Source organism: Lampetra planeri, chromosome 6 (genome assembly GCF_965212315.1).
Source record: "Lampetra planeri chromosome 6, kcLamPlan1.2.h2, whole genome shotgun sequence".
NCBI classification, from domain to species: domain Eukaryota; kingdom Metazoa; phylum Chordata; class Hyperoartia; order Petromyzontiformes; family Petromyzontidae; genus Lampetra; species Lampetra planeri.
Genome location: NC_136112.1, coordinates 8,971,815 through 8,995,077, shown reverse-complemented (window position 1 = coordinate 8,995,077; position 23,263 = coordinate 8,971,815). Strand labels below are relative to the sequence as shown.

The following is a 23,263-nucleotide window of genomic DNA, read 5'->3' as shown; positions in this document are numbered from 1 at the left end:
CACGAGTAACACAGGCCAGCCAACCCAAAGGTTCCGCTGCAACAAGTCAACAAACGTGAAAGGAGGTTTAATAACAAAACATATAACGAGCATTTTTTCACCCCGCCCCCCACCACCCCCGTAAATCAATGCTGAATTTTCCAACATTATTCGCAGTTTGGTAGCGTTTTTTTTATCATTATTTTGTATTTTTATCTCTGAATGTTTTTTGTGTTTTTTTGTGTGTGTGTTTAGTGTCAGTAGTGCACTGGTCCTGCAGTGTTCACTTTCAGACGTAGGCATTTATACCTCGAGTAAAAAATAAAACGTACGTTGTAGCGTTTCTCTGTGGGTCGTAACACTGCTGCTCTTGTTTTCGTTAAACTTTCGTTTTACAAAGTCGGGCGTCGTGGTTGCTCTCGAGGCATTGCGTAGACCTCTCTCTCTCCTTCTCTACCTCTCCCCGCACATCCCAAACACAGGCACACATCGTGGGACCCTCCCTCGCCGGCATCAAAATATAAGCATAGGTTTTAATCCTTTCTGGCAATACAACAGGTGTTAAGATTTTAAAACAGAAACCTTTTGCAAGGAATCACGTCTGAATTAACCACACGTACTCGTGGTGAACATGCAAAAAAGAACATGCTTCTGGTAATATGTGCATTGTCTTTGAAACTGATTGGTCCACACCAGAGACAGCTTTCTTTCGAGCCTAGTCTCAAACGGTGTTCGACAAGAGGACGCCAAGAGGCGAACGATTCCTTGCAACAACCACAAAAACGGTTTCTGTTTGGTGTTTAAACATCTTTAAACCTGTCTTATTGTCAGAAAGGGGTAAAACCAATTCTTATAACGGGGAAAGCAACTTGAGAACGTAACGGAAACAAAACTGAGCCAACGACGCACGGCACAACAACAACAACACCAACAACCAACAAATCAAAACGGCCAATGTTTTCTGAGCCGGGTTCCTGGATTCCTGATAAACTGAACCAACCCAAGACCGAGTGCGTCTTTCTTCGGCAAGCTTCCATCGGATGCCTGCTCGTACGGGAACACCGGGCGCGTTGTGTACACGACGGACGGACACGAGTGCTGTGTTATTGCGCACGGGAGGAGGAGGAGGAGGAGGATGAGGAGGAGGTTTGGTTGTGTTGTTGGGTAGCTTGTCCACGGTGGTCGGTGCGCACCGCTACCGCAAGTTGTTCCTCGGCACCACAAGCTCCACACTTCCCATTAGCAACATTTGCTCTTGCGTATCAAAGGGGTACAAACGGTGTGGTTTGATTAACCGGATTTATGGGCAAATAAGGAGCAGGGGTTGGGGCGTGTTCCCTTCCCTACCACCTCTCCCCACTGCCTTTAAAGGCGCTGGTAAACATAAAAGACCAAGTGCTAAATGAGCGGGGAAAATAATATTTGCTATAAAACTGCAAAATTCAATAGCCATCAGTTTGTGTGTAAAAAAAAGAAGTGGTATAAATAAATGTTAGGAGCAACACAATTGATAAGATTGTGATTTCTGGAATCGCCCCAAGAAAAGACGCACATTTAGGGCAGATAAACCGAGCAGAAAAATAAACAAATTAGCACCCAAAAGAACGATTCACCATCCGCTTGGCCACTTCCCAAGCACGCCGCTTTCCGCCCCTTCCAATTCGCGCACCGATCGCGAAGTTCATCATCCATGACGGAACGCTCGGTGCTTGGGATTTTGAAACGATACAATAAAAAAAAATCTCGTTCATGTTACAGGTACACATTTTAAATAAATGAGGAGTTAGGAGGGAGCGGCATCGTAACAGACACAACAGCCTCAGTTGAACACGCGTCGCGCACACGTCCAGAGACGGCATCTATGTATATGTGTATATCTGATGGCAGACGGCTAAATCTTTAAACGAGGCTCCACCGACGCAGGCTTAGGGGTCAACGCGGCCGCAACGGGGTTACATATGGCCACGCGGTGTGCGCTGAGTCTCAAGTCATCGCGAAAGCCGCGATGCGCGAAAAAGTTAAACAAAATTTTGTTTCCATCTTCTTGGTTCTTTCGGTAAAGTCACGTAGAAGGGAAGTAATAAAATAATAAAAATAAAACATAATAAAACTTTTTTGTTTCAATAAATAAATAAATGCTTCGCCATTTCCTACAACGGGTTCAATCATAATTTACACGTAAACGCAAAAATAATAATAAAAATACAAACTGTAACAGAGCCGAGATGCCTCGGCATTTTTGACGTAATTTTAGAAGCGCAATTGTATCGTACCATAATAATAACGAACAAACAAAAAATATAACTTAATTGCCCAGCTTTTGAGCCACCAAATCATGCGCTCGTTTTTAGAAAGAAAATAAACCCCGACGACGCAGCGTAACTCATCTCTCCCCGCCGTGGAGATGGAGCGGGAGAGAGAAGAGGGCGAGCATGGGAGCGTGCGGCGTGAGGGATTCGTTTTCGTTTTTAGTTCGTATCGCCATCTCTCGCTCTCTCTCATTTATGATCGATTGCCCCAAAGCCTCTCCCTGGCCTGGTCGCCTCACGGCGTCCCAATGGGGGGGGGGGGGGCGGGCGGGCGGGCGGGGGGGGAGAGAAGAAGACGGAAAACCACGGACAGAGACGAGGACGTCAAATTGTGAGTACACACGGCAGGACGCTCGTGACAAGACAACGCCACCACCTCGAGGAATACACGGGGGTGGGTGCCCCGCCCCTCCCCCTCTTCTTCAAGCGAAGTCTGCCCCCCCCCCACACACCCCCCGGCACGCGCCCCCGCCCCCATCCCTGACCCCCCCCCACTCCACCCGGGGGCAGCCGGGGGGAGGAGGTGGGGGGGGCTCTGAAGTGACTGCTGACCGAAGTGGTGGGCGGAGGGGAGGCTCAGTCCCAGCCATTGTCCTTGATCATGTGCGCCAGCTCGATGATGTACTTACCCTCCTTGTACTTCTGACTGCTCTCGAACGCGTGCTCCTGCGCGCACAAACACGGCGTCAATGAAGACACACGGCGGTTAATGAGTAGGAGGAGGAGGGTCGTTGCAGCTCACGCAAAAATGGGGCCTTGACAAAAATGGGGCCTTAACTACACACAACGGCGGGGTTGATGTGATGTTCTGAGCCGAAACCCTCCTCCCCACCCCCCAAAACTGGACATCTGTGTGGGAGAAGAGCTTTCTAGCTCATCGGATTGTTGCAGTTTAATTAAATATTCTGAGGGAGAGAGAAAAAAACAACCCATATTTTGAGACAGACGACTATTTGTTTCACCGAGTTGGAGTCGGTAAAAAAGATTAACCCGTAAAAACAAAGTTTTTCACTATAAATCCTTTATATGCGTGGCGGCTAGAGTCCTCTCGTCCTCTGGCTTGAGATGGCTGCCACCTATGGGTCAGATGATTGCCTGCCATCATTAAGCAATTGGTAATTAAATATAATTTATTTTTTCCTAAAAAGTGTAAAATGTTGGAAAAAAAAAATTTTCACGAAAATAAATTGTCACGCACAACGAGTCTGTGTGCAAAATGTCAGCTCGATTGGATCACGGGAAGTGGGTTAAAAAACGACCCAAAAATTTGCACGGTCGTAAGCGCGCAAGCAAGCAAGTGAACTTACTATAAAGGATTTTAAAATGCGCAAAAACAAACGTAAATACTGCAGGGAATCGGATCTGAATTTGAATGTAGGCCTTCACCGCTACTCGAGCATCCCAGGCATCACTTGTCGTGCGATGCCAAAAGCGCACACAGCTGTTGATTTAAATGTCCTAATGCCCCGTTAAGATATAAACACGAGCCATCGCTTTCAGTGCCGCCAGCACCTGTGTTGTACCAATGCCGGACCCTTCGGCGTCTACCCGGGTCACTCGTGCATACGAGACGATCCTGGCCTATCCATTTCTCGCCTGGTTTAACAAAAGAAACTCCTCACTAAGATCAAAATCGTACAATTTTGCACAACAACAATAACACCCGGGCCATGTTAGGGGCGCATTACCGCATTCAGCACTGGCAACAATAAAAATGCACTGCGGTCAGGGGCCGGATTAGGCCCTTCATTTGTAGGCCCTCCTTGCCATATTGAAGTAACAGCTGAGTGACGGTAGCGTGGCCATCAGAAATATTGTGTCTTTTAACTCCGATGACATAATTCATGACATTGCCACAGGTGAAGCTACAGGGGGGAAAACATTGACTTAAAGCTTTCGTGACTGCAGGAATTCATATTCTTTGGGTCTTTCGGTAAAGCCACGTAGACAGAAAAAATAATAAAAATATCACGACGTTTCGATCGCAACACAAGCAATCGTCATCAGGTGATTTTTTTTTATCTACGTGGCTTTACCGAAAGACCCAAATAATATGGAAAAAACATTGTTTAAAGAAATGAATGTCGTGAGCGATTTACGTTTGATGAATTTAAATAAAAGTGTTTCTTTTACATGGGTCAATAAATACGTTTGACGAATTGTTCATTTTTTTTATTGAAATCTAATTCATACTCTTTGGTTCATTCGGTAAAGTCACGTAGCTAGAAAAAAACAACTAATAAAACACGACGTTTCGATAGCAACACAAGCCATCGTCTTCAGGTGAAAAAATGGAATACATACTTAGGCCCTTCCCTCATATTCGCCTTAGGCCTATCATGACACTAATCCGGCCCTGACTGAGGGGTGCCAGAGACAATTAATGAGCGTGTGGGGGTTATACACATCTCCGTGTCACTGCACTGGGGCACGAGCAAGGCAGAAGTCAACACCACACAAGGTGGCACCCCAGCAGGCCGGGGAGAGATCTGCTGACGAGCACGCAGCACTTCTCTGGGAGGGCACCAACCTGCCCTGCATCTGGCACTGGGCCAAAGCAATTCATCTGTGTGCATCATCCCTTTCCTCTCCCATGGCATCGCTTTAAACTCACTCACCTGGCTTTAACCCACGCCCCCGACTGCATGAACCCACGCCCCCGACTGCACGAACCCACACCACAGGCTTTAACCCACGCCCCCGACTGCACGAACCCACACCACAGGCTTTAACCCACGCCCCCGACTGCATGAACCTACACCACCGGCTTTAACCCACGCCACCGGACTGCATGAACCTACACCACCGGCTTTAAACCACGCCACCGACTGCATTTACCCACGCCACCGGCTTTAACCCACGCCACCGGCTGCATTAACCCACGCCACCGACTGCATTAACCCACGCCACCGACTGCATTAACCCACACCACCGGCTTTAAACCACGCCACCGACTGCATGAACCTACGCCACCGGCTTTAACCCACGCCACCGACTGCATGAACCTACGCCACCGGCTTTAACCCACGCCCCCGACTGCACGAACCCACGCCACCGGATTTAACCCACACCCCCGATTGCATTCAGCCACATCACCAGGTTTAACCCACACCCCCGATTGCATTCAGCCACACCCCCGACTGCATGAACCCACGCCACCGGTTTTAACCCACACCCCCGACTGCACGAACCCACACCACAGGCTTTAACCCACGCCACCGGCTGCATTAACTCACGCCACCGACTGCTTCCACCGGCACGCCTTCTTAAGACCCAGGGAAAGCAACGCACGTATTTCCAGCCCAGGGTGGTTTTGCAGTTTTCGCAGTAGATGTCGGCCACCGCGTGCAGCCCGGTCAACAGAACCCGCTCCTCTGCCGGCCCGCAGCCCACGTTCACTCTGCACAGACAAAGACAAAGATCCCCCGTATAGCCATACAGGGCTGTTGGGGCAAGTGCTGTTAGGGAGTACCTGTGAAGGCCGAGCGGCGCGAGGGGGCGGCGTGACCAGCACCACTGTTCCGGCCAACTTTATCTGCCCGGTGCCGATGAATGCACGCAGCGCACACCAAGTGCTCCTTTAATTTCGCACGGAATATTCACCGGCAACAGCTTTATTGACTCCCCCGTCCCCGGGCTGAACCAAAGCCCCGATTCCGAACAACGCGCGGCACAAATCAGCAGACACATCCTAACGGGCATCACCGAAACACACCGTTCCTGTCGCCTGGCAGAGTCGAGTCGTCCGCGGCAGATTCGTCGCGGGCCAAGGGTGACCTGGCGACCGTTTGGTTGGCATCAGTCGGCACGCGGCGGAGAAAGAAATCGGCTTTTGGGAGGCATTTCTCGGTCAACCCCCTCGTCTTGTCCCATCTTAGTTCGGTCCGCGTGATGGTGGTGGTTGTTGTTGTTGTATTTTGTTTGTTTGTAGCTCAACTGTGAGACGACCTCTTATGTTTGATCTCTTCCCCCCCCCCTCCCCACCGCGCGAGTTGGTGATGTAAATCGGCCGGCGTTCTCGCTGACCGTTCCATTAAAGGGCGCGTAAAACTCCAGGCTTCGGAGGTGACGGGGGGCACAGCGTCTGACAGCGAACCTGATTTATTTTCTCCACGCGCAATGGGATTGTAATTCATGATGCGCACAGACGCTGCAAAGACAAACGCGCCTCTCATAGCCTTAGCAGACTTTTGGGGCAAGTGCTGTTTAGCGAGCACCTACGAATCCTGGCATGGTACACGAGGGGGTGGGTGGCCAGCACCGCGCCTGGCCGCCTTTGTCTCTCCAGTGGCGATGTTTGCACACCACACCACGTACTCATTTGAGGCTGAGTCGACCTCAGGGAGGCCCAGGGACCGGTTCAGATAATCGTCAACGGTGTTGGACGCGAAAGGGACATTTACCCGGGCCGCCGGGTTCATAGCGCAGCGCGCTAACCATTGTCCTACAGCAGCACCCCACACACACCCACTATACACACTCTCCACACATACACACACATTATCCACACACGCACACTATACACAAACACTATCCACATACACACTCTACACACACACACATTATCCACACACACACACATACACATTATCCACACACACATTATCCACACACACACATACACATTATCCACACACACACACACACTATCCACACATACACTATCCACACATACACACTATCCACACACATACATACAAACACCATACACAGAGTAAATACACTCTGTTTAACACGTAGGCTTTCGTGACCAATATCAATAATAGAGGTGTTTTGGGTGGCGGGTTTAACGACACATTTATATGTTTACGCGATCTAGCCCAAAACACCTCATTGATGTCCATATACAACAGCAGTGTGCTTTAAATCAATTGGTACATTCACAATTCACGCGAATCGAAGTGCTCGGGTTCGTGCACAGTTCCAACGTCTCGCGTTGCGTCCGATCCAACGAGACGAGCAAAACGGGACCAATGAGTCGGTGAAAACGAGACGCCAACGAATCAACTGTTCCACGGAATCGCGATCCCGAATCGCGACGATCCACCGAATCACTCGGCAATTGGGGCAGGAGGTGGGGGATCACCTCGCGCAAGGCCGAGCGGACGCGAGTTGACCACCTGTCACAGACGTTAACAATTCGAATCCAGTGGCCGGCCTGGTCAATACTGCAAGACTCACGGAGGCTTTCCTTAGCAAAGACAAGCGTCGCAATCATAATAAAAAAAAACACACAAACACATGCACGTTCAGCCTAAACAGACGCTGAACTTCGAGGCTCACCGACCGCGCCTGGCCAAGACCAGGATTTGCAGAATCCCATCAGCGGGTGCAGGGGACGTGCAGAATTACACAGCTCCTCCAGGAGACAAAACTGAGCCTGGCATCAAATTCGATCGGCCGCGCCATCCTGCGTGCGTGCGTGCGCGGATGCCCAGCCTCCCGCGCGCGCCGATATTCCGCGTTATGTCGCGCTCCCGGCCAAATTGCGGCTCCGCTCGTTCGATACAAACTGTTGGCCGGGGGAAGGAAATAGGAGAGAGAGAGGGGGGCAGGGAGGGAGCCGGGTGGGGAGGCTTCTCGTGTTGTTCCGTTGATCGACTTCCCCGTGCCCGCTCGGCCATACGGGGGGGGGGGGGGGCTCTTCCAGCGGAGGTGGCGGTTTTGGCTGTGGCAGCGGCAGTTTGCATTCGCCGCGCTATCGCAGCATGGGACGCGCGCGGATGATGCAACGGGTCATCATCTACAAGTCGATTCTAATACGACTGTCCTGGATTTTTCCGTTTATATTTGTCTTTCCAAAGAAAGACCGCACTGAGCTTCAAGACTCCCTTCCTGGAGGGTCCTGTATCGGCATAATAACACTTTTATTTTGTTTCGCATCATTCATGCTATTAGCATCCCATAACGAGGTATATTAATTATATATGAGGACCAAATCCCATATACAGCCAATACCAAGCAAATGAAAAGCCTACTACCGAGCAAAATCTAAAATGAATAAACAAATTAAGAAAATGCATCAAAAGCAAAGGCACAAACAACAAATAACGTATCACAACAAATAGGTTTGGCAGCCTTCGTTTGGCAGCCTTCATGAAAGATTGTTTAGTTTCACGAGTAGTAAACCCGAGTATCCAGAGGAAACCCACTGTGCATACGAGAGGGAAACAGCACAGATTTATTAAAGAATCCATCGCTGTGCTTTTATCCCTTGGCTACCTCCCCAGCTTAAGCCTGCGTCTGCTGGTATTTATCGGCAGTCATCCATCCAAGCACTCACCAGGCTCAAGCACAATTATTATTTATTACAATTTTTTATGCTTGTTTACCCAGGAAAGCCTCCTCCTCTTCGAGTATGAAGACTCTCTTTCAGGAGGGTGCTGCCAAGTTTTTTTTGGGGGGGGGGACGTCGATGGATGATCTTGGTGATAAGGGGCCGTCCAAAAATGACGTCACGTGATTTTGGACGATTTTTGACCCCCCCCCCCTCGTCACACGGCGTCACAAAGAGTCAGACCCCCCTCAAATATGACATCACAAAGCTCTGCCGCCCCACCCCCCAAGAAAAAAAAATGCTTCAAATCACTTTAAACTATTGTCATTGTAGTGCGTATTTAATGTGGCGCTGCACTCTGATGCTGTAGGAGAAAACATTTATTAAAAATACTTTTTAATTAAGTAGAACGTGTTGTGTCTATATTTATTTAAAGTTGTGCATTTTGATGTGACGTCACATTTCTCAAACCCCCCCCCCCCCCTCGTCACACATCGTCACAAATGTCTGACCCCTCCAGCCCCCTCCCCTAGGTGCGTGACGTCATTTATGGACGGCCCCTAGGGTGTCAGCCAAAGGTGAGAAGACGCCCGAGAGTAAGACCACTGCGAAGATGGAGCCATGCAGGAGCGAGACGCGGCGTTTCAGTACCACGACAGCAATGGCGTTGGTGCTAGGAGGCCTTCATCCTGCAGTGGCTAGCTCACGGCTAAAGACGATATGCTCAGAACACGATGCGTCTCATACATTCACACCGCTCTGTGTTCAACGCTCCCCCATCATCATCCTCATTATCCTCGTCATGATCAACATCGTGAGGACACGGAGGGAGGGCCACATGCACCACCGTGGGCACCAAAATGGACACATTTCACGAATCGAATCGTAAACCACAAAATCGAAGGAATCTACCAAAATCGTCTGGGGTGGACGAATCGGCTCCGTCCATGCTCAAGCGGCATCGACGTCCTGTACCGGGCGGACGGACTGGGCGAGGCGAACGCGTCGGTAATGCCGTGATAAGTCATTTGCGCTAACGGCACAGCATGGGGGTTGCATCCGATGCCAAAGCGCGCCACCAAATATGGAGCCGCGGAGCATCGGATGGCACATCGGCAGCCGCCGCCGCCCACCCGCGGTGGCCAGCGTTGCGCCTCCCGTACAGCCTGTGCTGTGACCCCGTTACCGAAGTAATCGATGGCCCCACCGATCGTCGGTTCGATGGCTCAACCGATCGTGAAAACACAATTGGGAGAAAAAAAAGATGTCTCACCTCTGCTCTTAAGTGTGTCGCTGGACGGGAGGTAACGGACGAGCTTGGTGACGTCATCGGCATCATCAGCCGCTGTAACGCTGGGCGTGGCTTGTTTGGGGGGTTTCCTACCTTCGGAAGGTGGGATGTGGGGGTGGGCGCCATTTTTCAAAGGGCCCACCGGGTAATTGACCACAAAAAGGAAGTCGTACAATCTGTAGCCGACCAATCGATTGATAGCGCGGGCTCAAGTCTCAAGCAAGGCGGTGGCTTCCCCTTCCGTACACACACAGCCGTGATGTAAATAGAGGTAAACTTACACAGAGTTGAACAAATACGCCCTTCCTTGGCTCCCTTGGAAGGACTGCACGGGGCGGGCGGGGGGGAGGGACAGAGAAGAGGATATTTATTAAAAACAACAACAAGAGCCCGGGACCTGTTAGCAGTGACACGAGCACAAATGAAAACACACTTGCCAAGTTCATCATGAACGCTGCACGCTTAACACAAACAGCAAGCCGACACGTCGGCAAGTAAAACTCCCTTTGCTCTGTGGCTCTGAAGCAGGACAATTGCCAGAGACAGTGGCCCGCTGCTAATACGTTTGTCATCGTTCCGCCGATTGCCGGAATATCGTCAACAAAGTGGGCAGTTCGAAGATCGCACAGGTTTGATTTCAAGGACACCATCTCAATCGCGAATGCAAAACCAACAGCGCACGCTCAATACGCTGTGTGAGCGCGCATTGATTTTGGCCCGAGCGGCCGTAGCACCACATCTGATTTGGTAAGGATATTTATGTTTCCAGGAATTATTTTTTTGTACTTTTCTGAAGAGCCAAGCCGGTGGCCAAAATGGCCTCAGCATGGCCTTTACCTTCTAAAATATGAAAAGAAAACGCTATTCCGATTTCTCATCAAACTATATTATATACATATTATTTACATACCAAATCAGACTCCACGCATACACACACAATTGTACATGCACAGGACGATCTTGACACTGCTGGTAGCAGTCATCGGCAAGTCCACTCAGCTCCACATCTTTCTGTATAACATCAGTCCATCTCCTCTCTAGCCTGTGTCTTTGCCCGTTTAGCCCCCACTATCTGGCCAAACATTATCCGCTTGGGGACGGCAATGGCTCGGCATGCGGGCTATGACCCAACCAAAGCAGCCTCTGTCGGACGAGCTCACCGATGGGACTCTATCCAGCTCTTTCTAGGATCTGTAGCGCCCCTCACACTGTAATCCAGCCTGGCTAGACCCATAATGGTCTGTAGGCAGGCCAGCCTGAATGTTTCAAACCGGCGTAGATGCTCCATTAGAGGGGTCCACATTTCGCAAGCAAAGAGAAGGGAGGCCAAAACTGTGGCCGAGAAGACCCGAAGCTTCCTGTAGAGTGACAGGACAGGTAGCTTTCACACAGCGTTACGCAGTTGATGAAAATATAATATCGCTCGGCTGATCCGGAATGAGACCCCTGCTGCAAAGCCCGGAGCTGGTCATAAGCACACTGTCCAGGTAGGGAAACTTCTCCACTCTCTCCACAACTGGTCCATCAATCAAGGAAAGTTGAGGCGGGTGGAGTGTTTTATGTTATAAAATACCCATGCTGATGTGGCATGCTCCAAGTTCTCTCACACACACGCACGCAGAGGCTCGCACACACACAAGGGGCTGACACAAATACACAGGGGCTCACACATACACAGGGGCACACAAACACACACAGAGGCTCTCACACACAAAAAGATCCCCCAGTATAGCCTTAACAGACTGTTGGGGCAAGTGCTGTTAGCGAGCACCTATGAAGGCCGGCACGGCACACGAGGGGGTGGGTGGCCAACACAACGCCCGGCCGCCTTTGTCTCCCCAGTGACGATGTTTACACACCGCACCAGGTACTCATTTCAGGCTCAGTCGACCTAGCGGAGGCCCAGGACCTGTTCAAATAATCGTCACTGGTGTTGGCCATGAGCGGGAATTGAACCCGGGTCGCCTGGTTCTTAGCGCAGAGCGCTAACCTCTACACCACCGCTCCCCACACACACACAGGGGCACACACACACAGGGGCACACACACACAGAGGGGCTCACACACACACAGAGAGGCTCACACACACACAGAGGCTCACACACACACAGAGGGCTCACACACACACAGAGGCTCACACACACACACAGAGGCTCACACACACACAGAGGCTCACACACACACACAGGGGCTCACACACACACACCGAGGCTCACCCACACACAGACACACACACACACAGAGGCTCACACACACACACAGAGGCTCACACACACACACAGAGGCTCACACACACAGAGGCTCACACACACACACACAGAGGCTCACACACACACACAGAGACTCACACACACACACACAGAGGCTCACACACACACACAGAGGCTCACACACACACACACAGAGGCTCACACACACACAGAGGTTCACACACACACACAGAGGCTCACACACACACACAGAGGCTCACACACACACACACAGAGGGGTTCACACACACACAAAGGGGTTCACACACACACAGAGGCTCGCACACACACAAGGGGCTGACACAAATACACAGGGGCTCACACACACACACAGGGGCTCTCACACACACACAGAGGCTCACACACACACACAGAGGCTCACACACACACACAGAGGCTCACACACACACAGGGGCTCACACACACACACAAAGGCTCTCACACACACACAGAGGCTCACACACACACACAGAGGCTCACACACACACACAGAGGCTCACACACACACACAGAGGCTCACACACACACAGAGGCTCACACACAGAGGCTCACACACACACACAGAGGCTCACACACACACAGAGGCTCACACACACACACACAGAGGCTCACACACACACACAGAGGCTCACACACAGAGGCTCACACACACACACACAGAGGCTCACACACACACACATAGGCTCACACACACACACAGAGGCTCACACACACACACAGAGGCTCACACACACACACACAGAGAGGCTCACGCACACACACAGAGGCTCACACACACACACAGAGGCTCACACACACACACAGAGAGGCTCACACACAGAGGCTCACACACACACACAGAGGCTCACACACACACACAGGGGCATACACACACACAGAGGCTCGCTCACACACACACAGAGAGGCTCACGCACACACACAGAGGCTCACACACACACACAGAGGCTCACACACACACACAGAGAGGCTCACACACAGAGGCTCACACACACACACAGAGGCTCACACACACACACACAGAGGCTCACACACACACACAGAGGCTCACACACACACACAGAGGCTCACACACACACACAGAGGCTCACACACACACACAGAGGCTCACACACACACACAGAGGCTCTCACACACACACAGAGGCTCACACACACACACAGAGGCTCACACACACACACACAGAGGCTCACACACACACACAGAGGCTCACACACACACACAGAGGCTCTCACACACACACAGAGGCTCACACACACACACAGAGGCTCACACACACACACACAGAGGCTCACACACACACACAGAGGCTCACACACACACAGAGGCTCACACACACACAGAGGCTGGGGCTATCACGCCCACACACCGCAACGGTAAAAATATCCCGCCTGACGTCAGCGTGCTGCAGTGCGGATGTCTCGAGCCACAATAACAAGCACTCATCGCGGCGCCCCCCCCACTCAGCACCCCCCCCCCCACTTCGCACAGCGCCACCGTTGCCATTGCCCTGTCGTGGGCAGTGACGGTGGTGAACGGGAGGCCGAGGAGGGCCGAGTGATGCCCAAAGAGGCTTTCTGCGCCACCCTTCTCACCACCACCACCACCTGATATATTCTTGGGAGCCGATGTTGGTTCGCATCATTCAGGCTGCCCGCTAAGAGTGGGTTTGAGAGAGGTGGGGGCGGAGGAGGAGGTGTGCGCTGACACGCATGTGGAGGAGGCGCGTGAAGGACGCTACTGCTGGGCAGTTGGGAGGCCGTCGGCCTCCAGCAACAACGGAGGGCGGAGGAGCGACGCTCACAACAACGAGCGGAGCGCCGGGTTGCTAAAAGGGCTGGCACGGTGCGGAGCACAGTTGGTGCATCTGCCAGTCATCTCAGTCAGTTAACACATGGCACCTGGGTCTATTCCGTGACCTCCTGCCAATGACCTTTCGACATTTCACGTGGCTTCTAAGTGCCACTGGCCTGGCACGAGCGTCGTGGTGACGTCGCCGCCACTTAGTTGTGAACGGCGTCTGTTGTTGTTGTTGTTGACACGCGCGGCGCTTCTCCTACAATGAGCCCCCCCCCATCACCACAATACTGGATCTGGGCCGCATCAGCGCACAGTAAGTAGGTGGTGGTGGTGGCGCTCTGCCAACAGATTACGACAAAAATAAATTGAAAATTCACAACGGTGCTCTCCTTTTGGCGTATCTGCTGAGTTTCACTCTGGGGGCGAGATTATCATCTCTCAACATCGGTTCACTTCTCGTCACATTGGGTTTTTGTTTGGTCACGGGGAAGTGTAAAAAAAAAGAAACCCCCCTCTAACATCTCCACTGCTGACCCCACGGGGACCGGCCAAGGCACTGGATGGGTTTTTAAAACATTCCGTGTCTCTCGCACGGTTGTCTTTCAGATTGCGTGCAAACAATGGAAACGAGCTGCAAGGTCGATGAGCCGGAGCGAGCTCAAGGAGCACGCTCCAGGAATGGGACAAAGTCAGCCATGAGCGTAGAGTAGCTTTCATGAGGGTGTGTTGACCTCGGCTGACAATCATATTTTCGTGATGTGATTTGCCGGCTTTGGTGCGAGCGCACCGCCCCGGCCCTGCTGAGATCCTGGGTTCTAATATAGATTACAGCTGCATGTGCTTTTAAAACCGGGCTCTCAAGCGTAGCGAGTTGACGGTTTCAGCCTCGTTACCAATGACTGGCATAGAGACTCATAGATTGTGCGTATGTTGAACTTATTTCACACCGCACGGAGATAACTGCACTAATCGGAGGTGCGGGGGAAGGACAACCAATTAAACACAAAAATCGGTTCTAAAGAAATGAAGTATAGTAATAGGTTTTTACCCTTTCAACTGGTACAAAAACTGACACCTTTATACAAGGGATCATGTTTGCAATAACCACAACACAAGCAGTCAAAATGCAAACAAAAAGAAACAACTCTGATGATGATAATGATATGTACTGTCCTTGAAGTTGATTGGTCCACACCCGAGACAGCTTTTCTTAGAGCCTAGTCTCCATTGGAGTTTTCAATCTAGATTTACGCGTAGACTAACATCGACTGAGTTGTGATTAAACTGGGTTCTCAAGCGTACACAAGTTGTGTGCCTCGTGTGTGATTCTCCCACAAGTAGTTCCGTAGGATCATATTCTGGGGCCTCTGCAAGGCAGGGTGGTGCACTGCTTGTTGCGAGAGTTCCGAATTTTTTGTTCCCATTACGCGATGACAATATCACAACTGGAATATACGACGACAGGGAAATGCATCCTAAAAAAAGGCGTCATATTTCCTACACTTCACCCACAGTGCATGATAATGCAACAGAAAGTTAGACTGTAATGCGCAACGGGGGAGATCCAATTACATTGTCATGTTTCAAGTTGGTTATTGCCAAGCTTTCTCATACGAACATTTGTATTCCCCCGAAGACCAAAGGTCAACTGAGTGATGTTGTTGGGATGATGATGACATCAACGGCATTGGCTCATTTGACCTCTTGAACTTTGGCCCACTCACGATCATTATGCTTCCAATGAGACCACATTTTCACCACCAGTTCATGTGCCGCAGCGAGATGGATTACGGCATCGCGTGACCGTGAAGGGTGGCGACAATGGTAGAGAAGGTTTTCATGCAATGGATGATGACGATGATTATTCGATATAAATTTTGGCAATTTCTCTATGAACAGAAGCTCGCGTACACACACCCCCACACACAACACGTTTAACAGACATCCATATAGAGGGGTAACTGGACAGTAATAGAATTGCACTAAAAGTTTTGGTAATTTTACCAGGTAAGCCCCACTTAGCTAAATAGCTATTTTAAAGAAGCAACACCTAGCCACAAATGATAGCCCAACGAAGTGGCTTATCACGTGGTCCACACGACCACAAGGAGAACACGCAAAATCCAAATTCGCAGGTGTTAGGGTCGGGATCGAACCCACGGCCTCCTGTATACCAGGCGAGGTAGTTAACATCTCGCCAAGCGCAATAATGCAGGTTCAGTATGGAACCGGTTCTCTGCCACATCGCAACAAACTGCTGCGTAAAGAACATTGACACTCGACAGAAGCCCAAATAATCGTCACCCTGGTCATCGTCGGACACGATTGATCCACTGTTGGACGAAGGCCTCACCGAGCCATCAGCCATCTCTCGTGGTCCTGCGATCCAACAATCCAACACACGCGTTCTAATTCCGTTACCGCCAAAATGGCCCGCGGACGTGGAAGGGAAAATGTTTTTTTTCCGTTTAATGACCCAACGCGCAAAAAAACAATTGTGACCACTATTAATACATACATACATGTACAATTAATTGCATGCATAGCTAGTGTAATAATCGATAGTGTTGTAATGCGGCGAGTGGTTCAAAGGGCGACTTCCCCAGTTCATCACAAAAGTTGACCCTGTTAAGCACTGCACGGCAGGTGCGACAACTTCCTCAAGAGGTACAAACACGGAATTCACCCGATGACCCCAGACGCCATTGAACGGCTTCTCCAAACTCAAGGTTACAGCTTAAAAAAACGTCCTCCATCACCAGACCCAGGTGCCCACTCTCCCGCATAGCTATACACATATCACCTGCTCAGCCATTCTTAATAAAAAACCGATGACGCATCATCGCTCTTTCTTTACGATAACTCACGTGGTGCCCATTTCACACTGTGACGGGGCCTGCTCCTGTGATTGGCTCTGCTGAGTCAGGTGACTCGGCATGCACACTGGAGTGTGTGGAAGCTTGTCATGAGATAAATGTTTTTAAATCCTTTATATTAAGTTCACTTGCTTGCGCGCTTACGACCATGCAAATCTTTCGGTCGTTTTTTAACCCACTTCCCGTGATCCAATCGAGCTGACATTTTGCACACAGACTCGTTGTGCGTGACAATTTATTTTCGTGAAAATTTTTTTCCAAAATTTTACACTTTTTAGGGAAAACAAATTAAATATTTAATTACCAATTGCTTAATGGTGGCAGGCAATCATCTGACCCATAGGTGGCAGCCATCTCAAGCCAGAGGACGAGAGGACTCTAGCCGCCCGTTTCAAAGACCAATGTGGGCTGGGTTGTGGCCCATTGAACACGCATATAAAGGATTTATAGTGAAAAACTTTGTTTTTACGGGTTAATTTTTATACAGGTAAGAACAACAGTTCCACACTGCCCACCAGGGATTATTTGTCTGTCTGTCTGTCGTGCATAGCAACGCCCTCGATTTGTATTTCATAGAGCACTTCGGGCGGGCTCAGCACCACGTGACGCGCCGCCCCACGCAGCTTGCGCCGCGTGGCACGGATCGCACGAATGCGCCGTCCAACCAAGTTCCTTCCTGCCCACTCGGAAGGAACGTGTTTAAAGAGCGCATTCCGTGTCCATCCTCCCCACAGTTCCCATGAAACAATTCCGCAAGAATTATTGTATGGACCACATGTTGCAAAGCGTACACGTGTGTGCGTGTACACGTGCGCACGCGCTGTTCAACTCGTCGGCGCGTTTCGGAGACTCTGACGCTTCAGCTCCCGATCGGAGTTCGTGGGACGTCGGCCTCGAGCGAGCTTCTACGTCGCGCACGTTTTTGGGTTTCCACTGCAGTCCGCGGCCCGAGAGCATTCGCGAGAGCGGCACGCAACTGCCGCCGCGTGGTCGAGACTGAAGTAGGAAAATAAGCTCAGATTTGAAGCTTTCGTGACCGCAAGGATTCACACTGTTAGGTTTTGTAAAGTCACGTAGGTAAAAAAATTAAAAGTTAATAAAAGTAATAATGGAAGTTATTTTATTATTATTTCATTTTATTTCCATTATTACTTTTATTAACTTTTAATTTTTTTACCTACGTCACTTTACCGAACAAAACCTAACAGTATAAAACAAGCTCAGTTCATACGTGCGCCGAGTACGCCCTAGGGTGGATTCATTCGGATGGCAACTTAATCCTAAGCAGGCACGGACGGCAGAGATGCAAAGTCTACCTTTATATAGCTGCCCCCCCCCGGCCCCCCCCCGGCCCCCCCCCCCGGCCCCCCCCCCCGGCCCACGGATTCCGGGAACAATCTAAGTTTAGCCAATCCCACTCGACGAATGATGACGAGCCCCCTCTGAAACCCAGCATCTGTGTTTATAATTGGCTTTCACCACGTCAATGTCAGTGGGAGGAATCCACCTAATCCTCTTTAATCCTTTGGATTTAGTGCATTTATTATGCAGGACCATAGCATTGTGAGAATTTGTATGAAGAATTATTTAGGATTATGACTATAATAAAAGCAATAATAGAAATGCCTTTTTTTGAAATCAGCGATGAGCCTCAAAACACATATTCAGGAAGAGCCTGCACATTGCACGTGTTTAGCTTGTGAGAAGAAACTGGAGCAACCAGAGAAAACCCACGGATATGAGGGGATAACGCTTCGAGCTCCACACTGATATATTCCAATACAGTACTGTACTGTCATCTCCGAGCTACCCAACTGTCCACGCCTCCGATAAGCACGGCTGGATACGTACGGTGCGAAAGAAGTTCAACAGACGTACATACAACACGTGGTATTCCCAGGCGGTCAACCATTCAAGCACGAACCGGGCTCGACCCGTCTCAGCTTTGACAATGTTGGCGCATTCTGGATGATTTCTGTTTTCGGTTCGAATTTAAAAAAAATCACAACCGGATCCATTCGACAGCTTCCGTCGTTTGGACCTCGGCATTGAGGATTCAGACTCTCGGGCCCCTCGAAATCCCCCCCACCGAGAGAGGCCACTAGGGTCGCTCACCGACAGCTGCCGTCGCCACCGCCGCCGCCGCCACACTTCAACGCTGGATCCGCGCGGATCAGCGACATCCACGGCAGCGCCACTGCGATTGGCGGCGTAAACCCTTGCCCACGGGGATAGAAAGCTGTCGCCAGCCGGCCGGCCCGCTCGCCCCACCCGCCCACCTGCCTGCCCACCCACTATCCCAGCCAGACACCTGGTTGACCTTGCCCCCCCGCCACCCCCACCCCCCCCCCCCAAGCTCCAACCCGTGTGGGTGCAAGGAATATGCATTCACGATCGCTGGCAGGATCTCAATGCGGCTCACTAGCCCGGGCTCATCGATGCCAATTCAAGGGAACCTGACCCACTTTGTTAAGGCGCTCCTTCCAGCGAAGCGGGTTATAAATGCGGAGACATCCGGGGCTACAGGAACGCGTCAGATCACGCGGCACTGCCGTGCGGCTACGCCCTGGGCAGCAGCGTACTTCCAGGGTCCCACGACCAAGCTCGCGTTTCACATTCGCCAACCCGCGTTGACCAGTGTGAAGTACGTTCAAAGAAACCATCCCATGACACGCACGGGCATGGGGAAGCCGTCATCCAGTAGCGGATTGACAAAAGGGCGGTAATTTTATTTATTTTACCAGATACGGCCCACTCAGCTATATAGCTTTTTTTCAGAAGTGACCTGGCCACAAATGATAGCTCGTCTAAGTGGCTTATCACGTGGAAGTTTCTAGCAGCCAAATACTCGAAATGCACGTTTATACATGTGGAGGGAAAAACCGGAGGACCCGAAGAAAAATCCACGCAACCACGGGGAGAGAGACATGCAAACTCCAAATGTATAGCAGGCGCCAGGGTCGGGATCGAACCCACGACCTCCTGCATACCAGGCGAGGGAGTTAACATCTCGCCACCGCAGGTATAATTGCGCTTGAAGTGACAAGGTGAGCGCGGGGCCGTGGCGAGGCTCAGGGAGATGTTTCCGTCCGATTTACGAGCGAGCACCGGCAGAACCAGTGCGCCTTTGGAAGGAGCTCACGGTCACATGGCTCCAGTTGGGCGCGCTTACAACGCGAGATGAATTATTCATCCTGTTTAAGCACTAACTCGAAGATTTCCTCTGCCGAGTGGAACAGCCGTATCTCGCTGGATTCTGGGGGAGCCCCTCCGCCCCCCCCCCCCACCCCGTTCGTGTGCAAACATTACTTCTGAATATTTCCGTGGCTCGGTGGCGTATGTGGAGAGTGCTTCGTGCACACTGCTATGAACCCGATGGCCTGAGTGCGATTCCCGCTCGCCCCTTGGCTGACATTGGTGACATTTAGCGTCAGCCAAGGGGCGAGTGGGAATAGAGTGACAAGGCGTTTTTCCGTTGCGGCACCGACGCTTTGGAAATAACCTTGATCCCTCGTTTAACATCGTAAATCTGCCTTCAAAAAATGCCACGAAGCAGAAGATTGGCGGTGGATACGGCTGCACTTGCAACTGTGATTTGTAACTTTCATCCTTACCCATTTTTCACTAATTCAATTATAATGTGCAATTTTGTTTTTGATGGACTGTGTGTTGTCTTGGTGTGGTCTGGGACTGTTTTGGCTGTTCTTTCGCCGCATTGCCCATGCCTTGGAATCGGTGTACTTATGCAATTTGAACTTACAAACTTTATCTATATTCAGTATACATTTTTACTAATTTGGTTACCTTTCCTATACTTTTGCACTCCTATCGTGTGTTTGTGTATTGTTTGTTGTTGTAACTTCCTGACCCGCTCCTACTGGACATCTGTGAAAAGAAGAGCTGCATAGCTCATCGGATTTCTCGAGGATAAATAAAGATTCTGATTCTGATCTGATCCGGAGTGTCGAGTTATATCTGAGCTCATACTGGGCTCCACCCTTCACCCACCCGCATTGTCCAGAGTGGTGAAGTATGGCCCAACAAGGCGTAGGGTGGCCTCCATCTAAATAGTGGATTGGCTAAGGTCTGTAAAATATACTCTTAGGTTTTTTCGGTAAAGTCACGTAGGTAAAACATAAAATTATAATGAATAAAAGTAATAATAGAAAAAAAAAATTGTGATTTATTATTTTATTTTATTTCTATCATTACTTTTATTAATTTTAATTTTATTTTTTACCTATGTGACTTTACCGAAAAAACCTAAGAGTATGAATCCTTGCAGTCACGAAAGCTTCAAATCTGTAAAATATGTTTTACTATTTTGAAGAATCTTTAGACCAGATAAAAAAATTGCATCGTTCCCCAGAACAATTTCCCCCAATTTTATCGCCAGAGCAGCACGCAACCCTTCGTGTCACACAAGGCGCCCAAGGAAGCGGGCACCACAGAACTCCCTGTGAGCGTACTTCAAGCGACCTCTGCTCCGGCCCAACAACCGTCGTCTTCGTCACACAAAGGCGCGGGTCGCTTGACTGCCAGGCAGCGGCAACGGATAACGTCTTGAGCCTAAACGCCCGCGAGCGAACCCCATGACACCGCTGCAAACGATGTTCCCCAATCTGACGTTTCCTCCTCGCACTCATAGGCTGTGAGACACGGCCCGCAGGAGCGGTTACCCTGCCTCTCGCCGACAGCTACTCGAAGTGCCACTGCGCGCAACGCCGCCCTTGGCAAAGGGCACTCAGATTATATCCCTGGCAGGGCGCCAACGCAGGGGTTGGCACCTATGAGCTACAAAAAAGAAACCGGGACATTGTTATTATCATTACTATTATTACGTTTGTTTGACCGGGAAAGCCTCATCGAGTCCCACGGCTCTCTTTTTAGGAGGGTCCTGCCGATGCGAAAAATAATATATCACGTTACCGCAAGAGGGAAGAGCGGCACGTAAACTCGTTGGCCCGAGTGGGGTATTACTACTCAATTTGGGAACACTGTTCAAAAGAAATCATCTCAAGACAGCTGCATCAACAAGAGGATGATACTGCCCACCCATAGGGGGCAGTGGGGGCGGCCTGGCCTGCACTCGACTGATTAGACCCAGGGTGGGGAACCGTCTTCTTGCCAGGAGCCGAATAGAATTCACAAACACCTCAGGCAGAGGGCCACAAATTAATAGAGGCCGATCCTATAATAATGCAAACAATTATGACGGCTCATCTTTAGCGTTGAATGAGTGCGCTAAAATTGCCAACGCAGCGTTGTTGCCAGCTGCAATATCATTCCCCCTCTAGTAACCGATTAGTGCAGCTGAAATGCTTGCAGTGATGGGTAAATATAATTTGATGCCCATTTCAAAGTGGCGGGCCTCATGTGGACACGGGCCGTGTGAAATAAAGTCGTGGGCCAAATCATAGGTTCTCCATCCCTGGATTAACCGAGGACCTGCAGTAACGTCCTGGCAGCATAGCAGAGTGATCAACAGCTGGCCCACAAAAATCTCTTCCCTCACCCAACGCTGCTTGCCGAATGGTTGCCTCGTCAAATAATTTGGATGCAGGGGTGAATTGTAAAATTGTCCAGTCATTACCATGAATACAATGTGAATTTAAATCCTGTCTCAGCGCGACGTGTCACTAGACATTATACAAATACTGTGTGCATATTTAATTTACAGAGACAAGAAGGCAGTCAGTCGTAGGCAGAGGTAAAAGGAAGGCCTTGAGCCTGAACTTGAACAGGGGGGAAGCAGACTATGGAAGTAGAGACAAAATAAACGTGGACCAAAGCTAAGCAACAGTTGCGGCACAACCAGCGCAGGGGAAAGGAAAGAGCGTGGTTGGGGAGTTATGGAGGCGACAAGATGGCTGAGGAAGAGGAACCAATCGCAGGTGAGCGGCGACGCACCTTGGAGATGAGCTCGTCGTGGTTGGCCAGGTGCGCGCGGCAGTGCACGCAGCTGTACTTGCGGTGGCAGTTGGGCAGGTACGCCTGGAAGGTCTTGGACTTTGTGAGCTTCACCATGCTGAGGGAGGGCGCCGCCTGCTGCTGCTGCCGCCGCCCCTCGTCGCTGTCGCCGAGGGCCCCGTTTGCCGCCGGCGGGTGCGGCCGCGGGGACACGCACGCCGTGAAGCGGCGCAGGCACGGGCACGCCGCCGGGCAGGGCCACGCGGGCAGGGGCCAGCAGCCGCCAGCGGCGCCACCGCCGCCCTGGCCGCCGGGGCCACCGCCGCCCTGGCCGCCGCCTCCCTGGCCGCCCTGGCCGCCGGGGGGACAGCAGCGGCAGCAGCCGGGCAGGGGGAGGCAGCAGCAGCAGCAGAAGAAGCACGAGGAGGCGGCGGCGGCGGCAGCGACGGCGGCGGAGGAGGAAGGGGCGCAAGCGTCGCGGCCGCCGCAGCAGCAGAACGGGAAGGCGTCGTTGTGCCCCGGCTGCTGCTGCTGCTGCTGCTGTTGGGGCGGAGGCGGCGGCGGCGGCGGTGGGC

General features: G+C 51.1%; 1 protein-coding gene across 1 annotated transcript; it reads right to left on the bottom strand.

The window, feature by feature from the left end:
* Positions 1-2,806: 2,806 nt before the first annotated feature.
* On the bottom strand, positions 2,807-22,956 carry YPEL2 (yippee like 2). The gene is made up of 4 exons (XM_078595486.1): positions 22,689-22,956; positions 10,138-10,181; positions 5,580-5,688; positions 2,807-2,954 (listed from the first exon to the last, which is right to left on the bottom strand). The coding sequence occupies exons 1-4, from the start codon at positions 22,803-22,805 to the stop codon at positions 2,865-2,867; spliced, it is 360 nt and encodes a 119-aa protein (XP_078451612.1). The 5' UTR covers positions 22,806-22,956; the 3' UTR covers positions 2,807-2,864.
* Positions 22,957-23,263: the final 307 nt, after the last annotated feature.

Excerpts from the sequence above, each read along its gene's own strand:
- YPEL2 (XM_078595486.1), bottom strand. The coding sequence starts at position 22,805 with ATGGTGAAGCTCACAAAGTCCAAGACCTTCCAGGCGTACCTGCCCAAC. Across the intron at positions 10,182-22,688 it reads ACGACGAGCTCATCTCCAAG|TCCTTCCAAGGGAGCCAAGG; the intron begins GTGCGTCGCCGC and ends CGCCCCGTGCAG. Across the intron at positions 2,955-5,579 it reads CCACCCTGGGCTGGAAATAC|GAGCACGCGTTCGAGAGCAG; the intron begins GTGCGTTGCTTT and ends TTGTGCGCGCAG.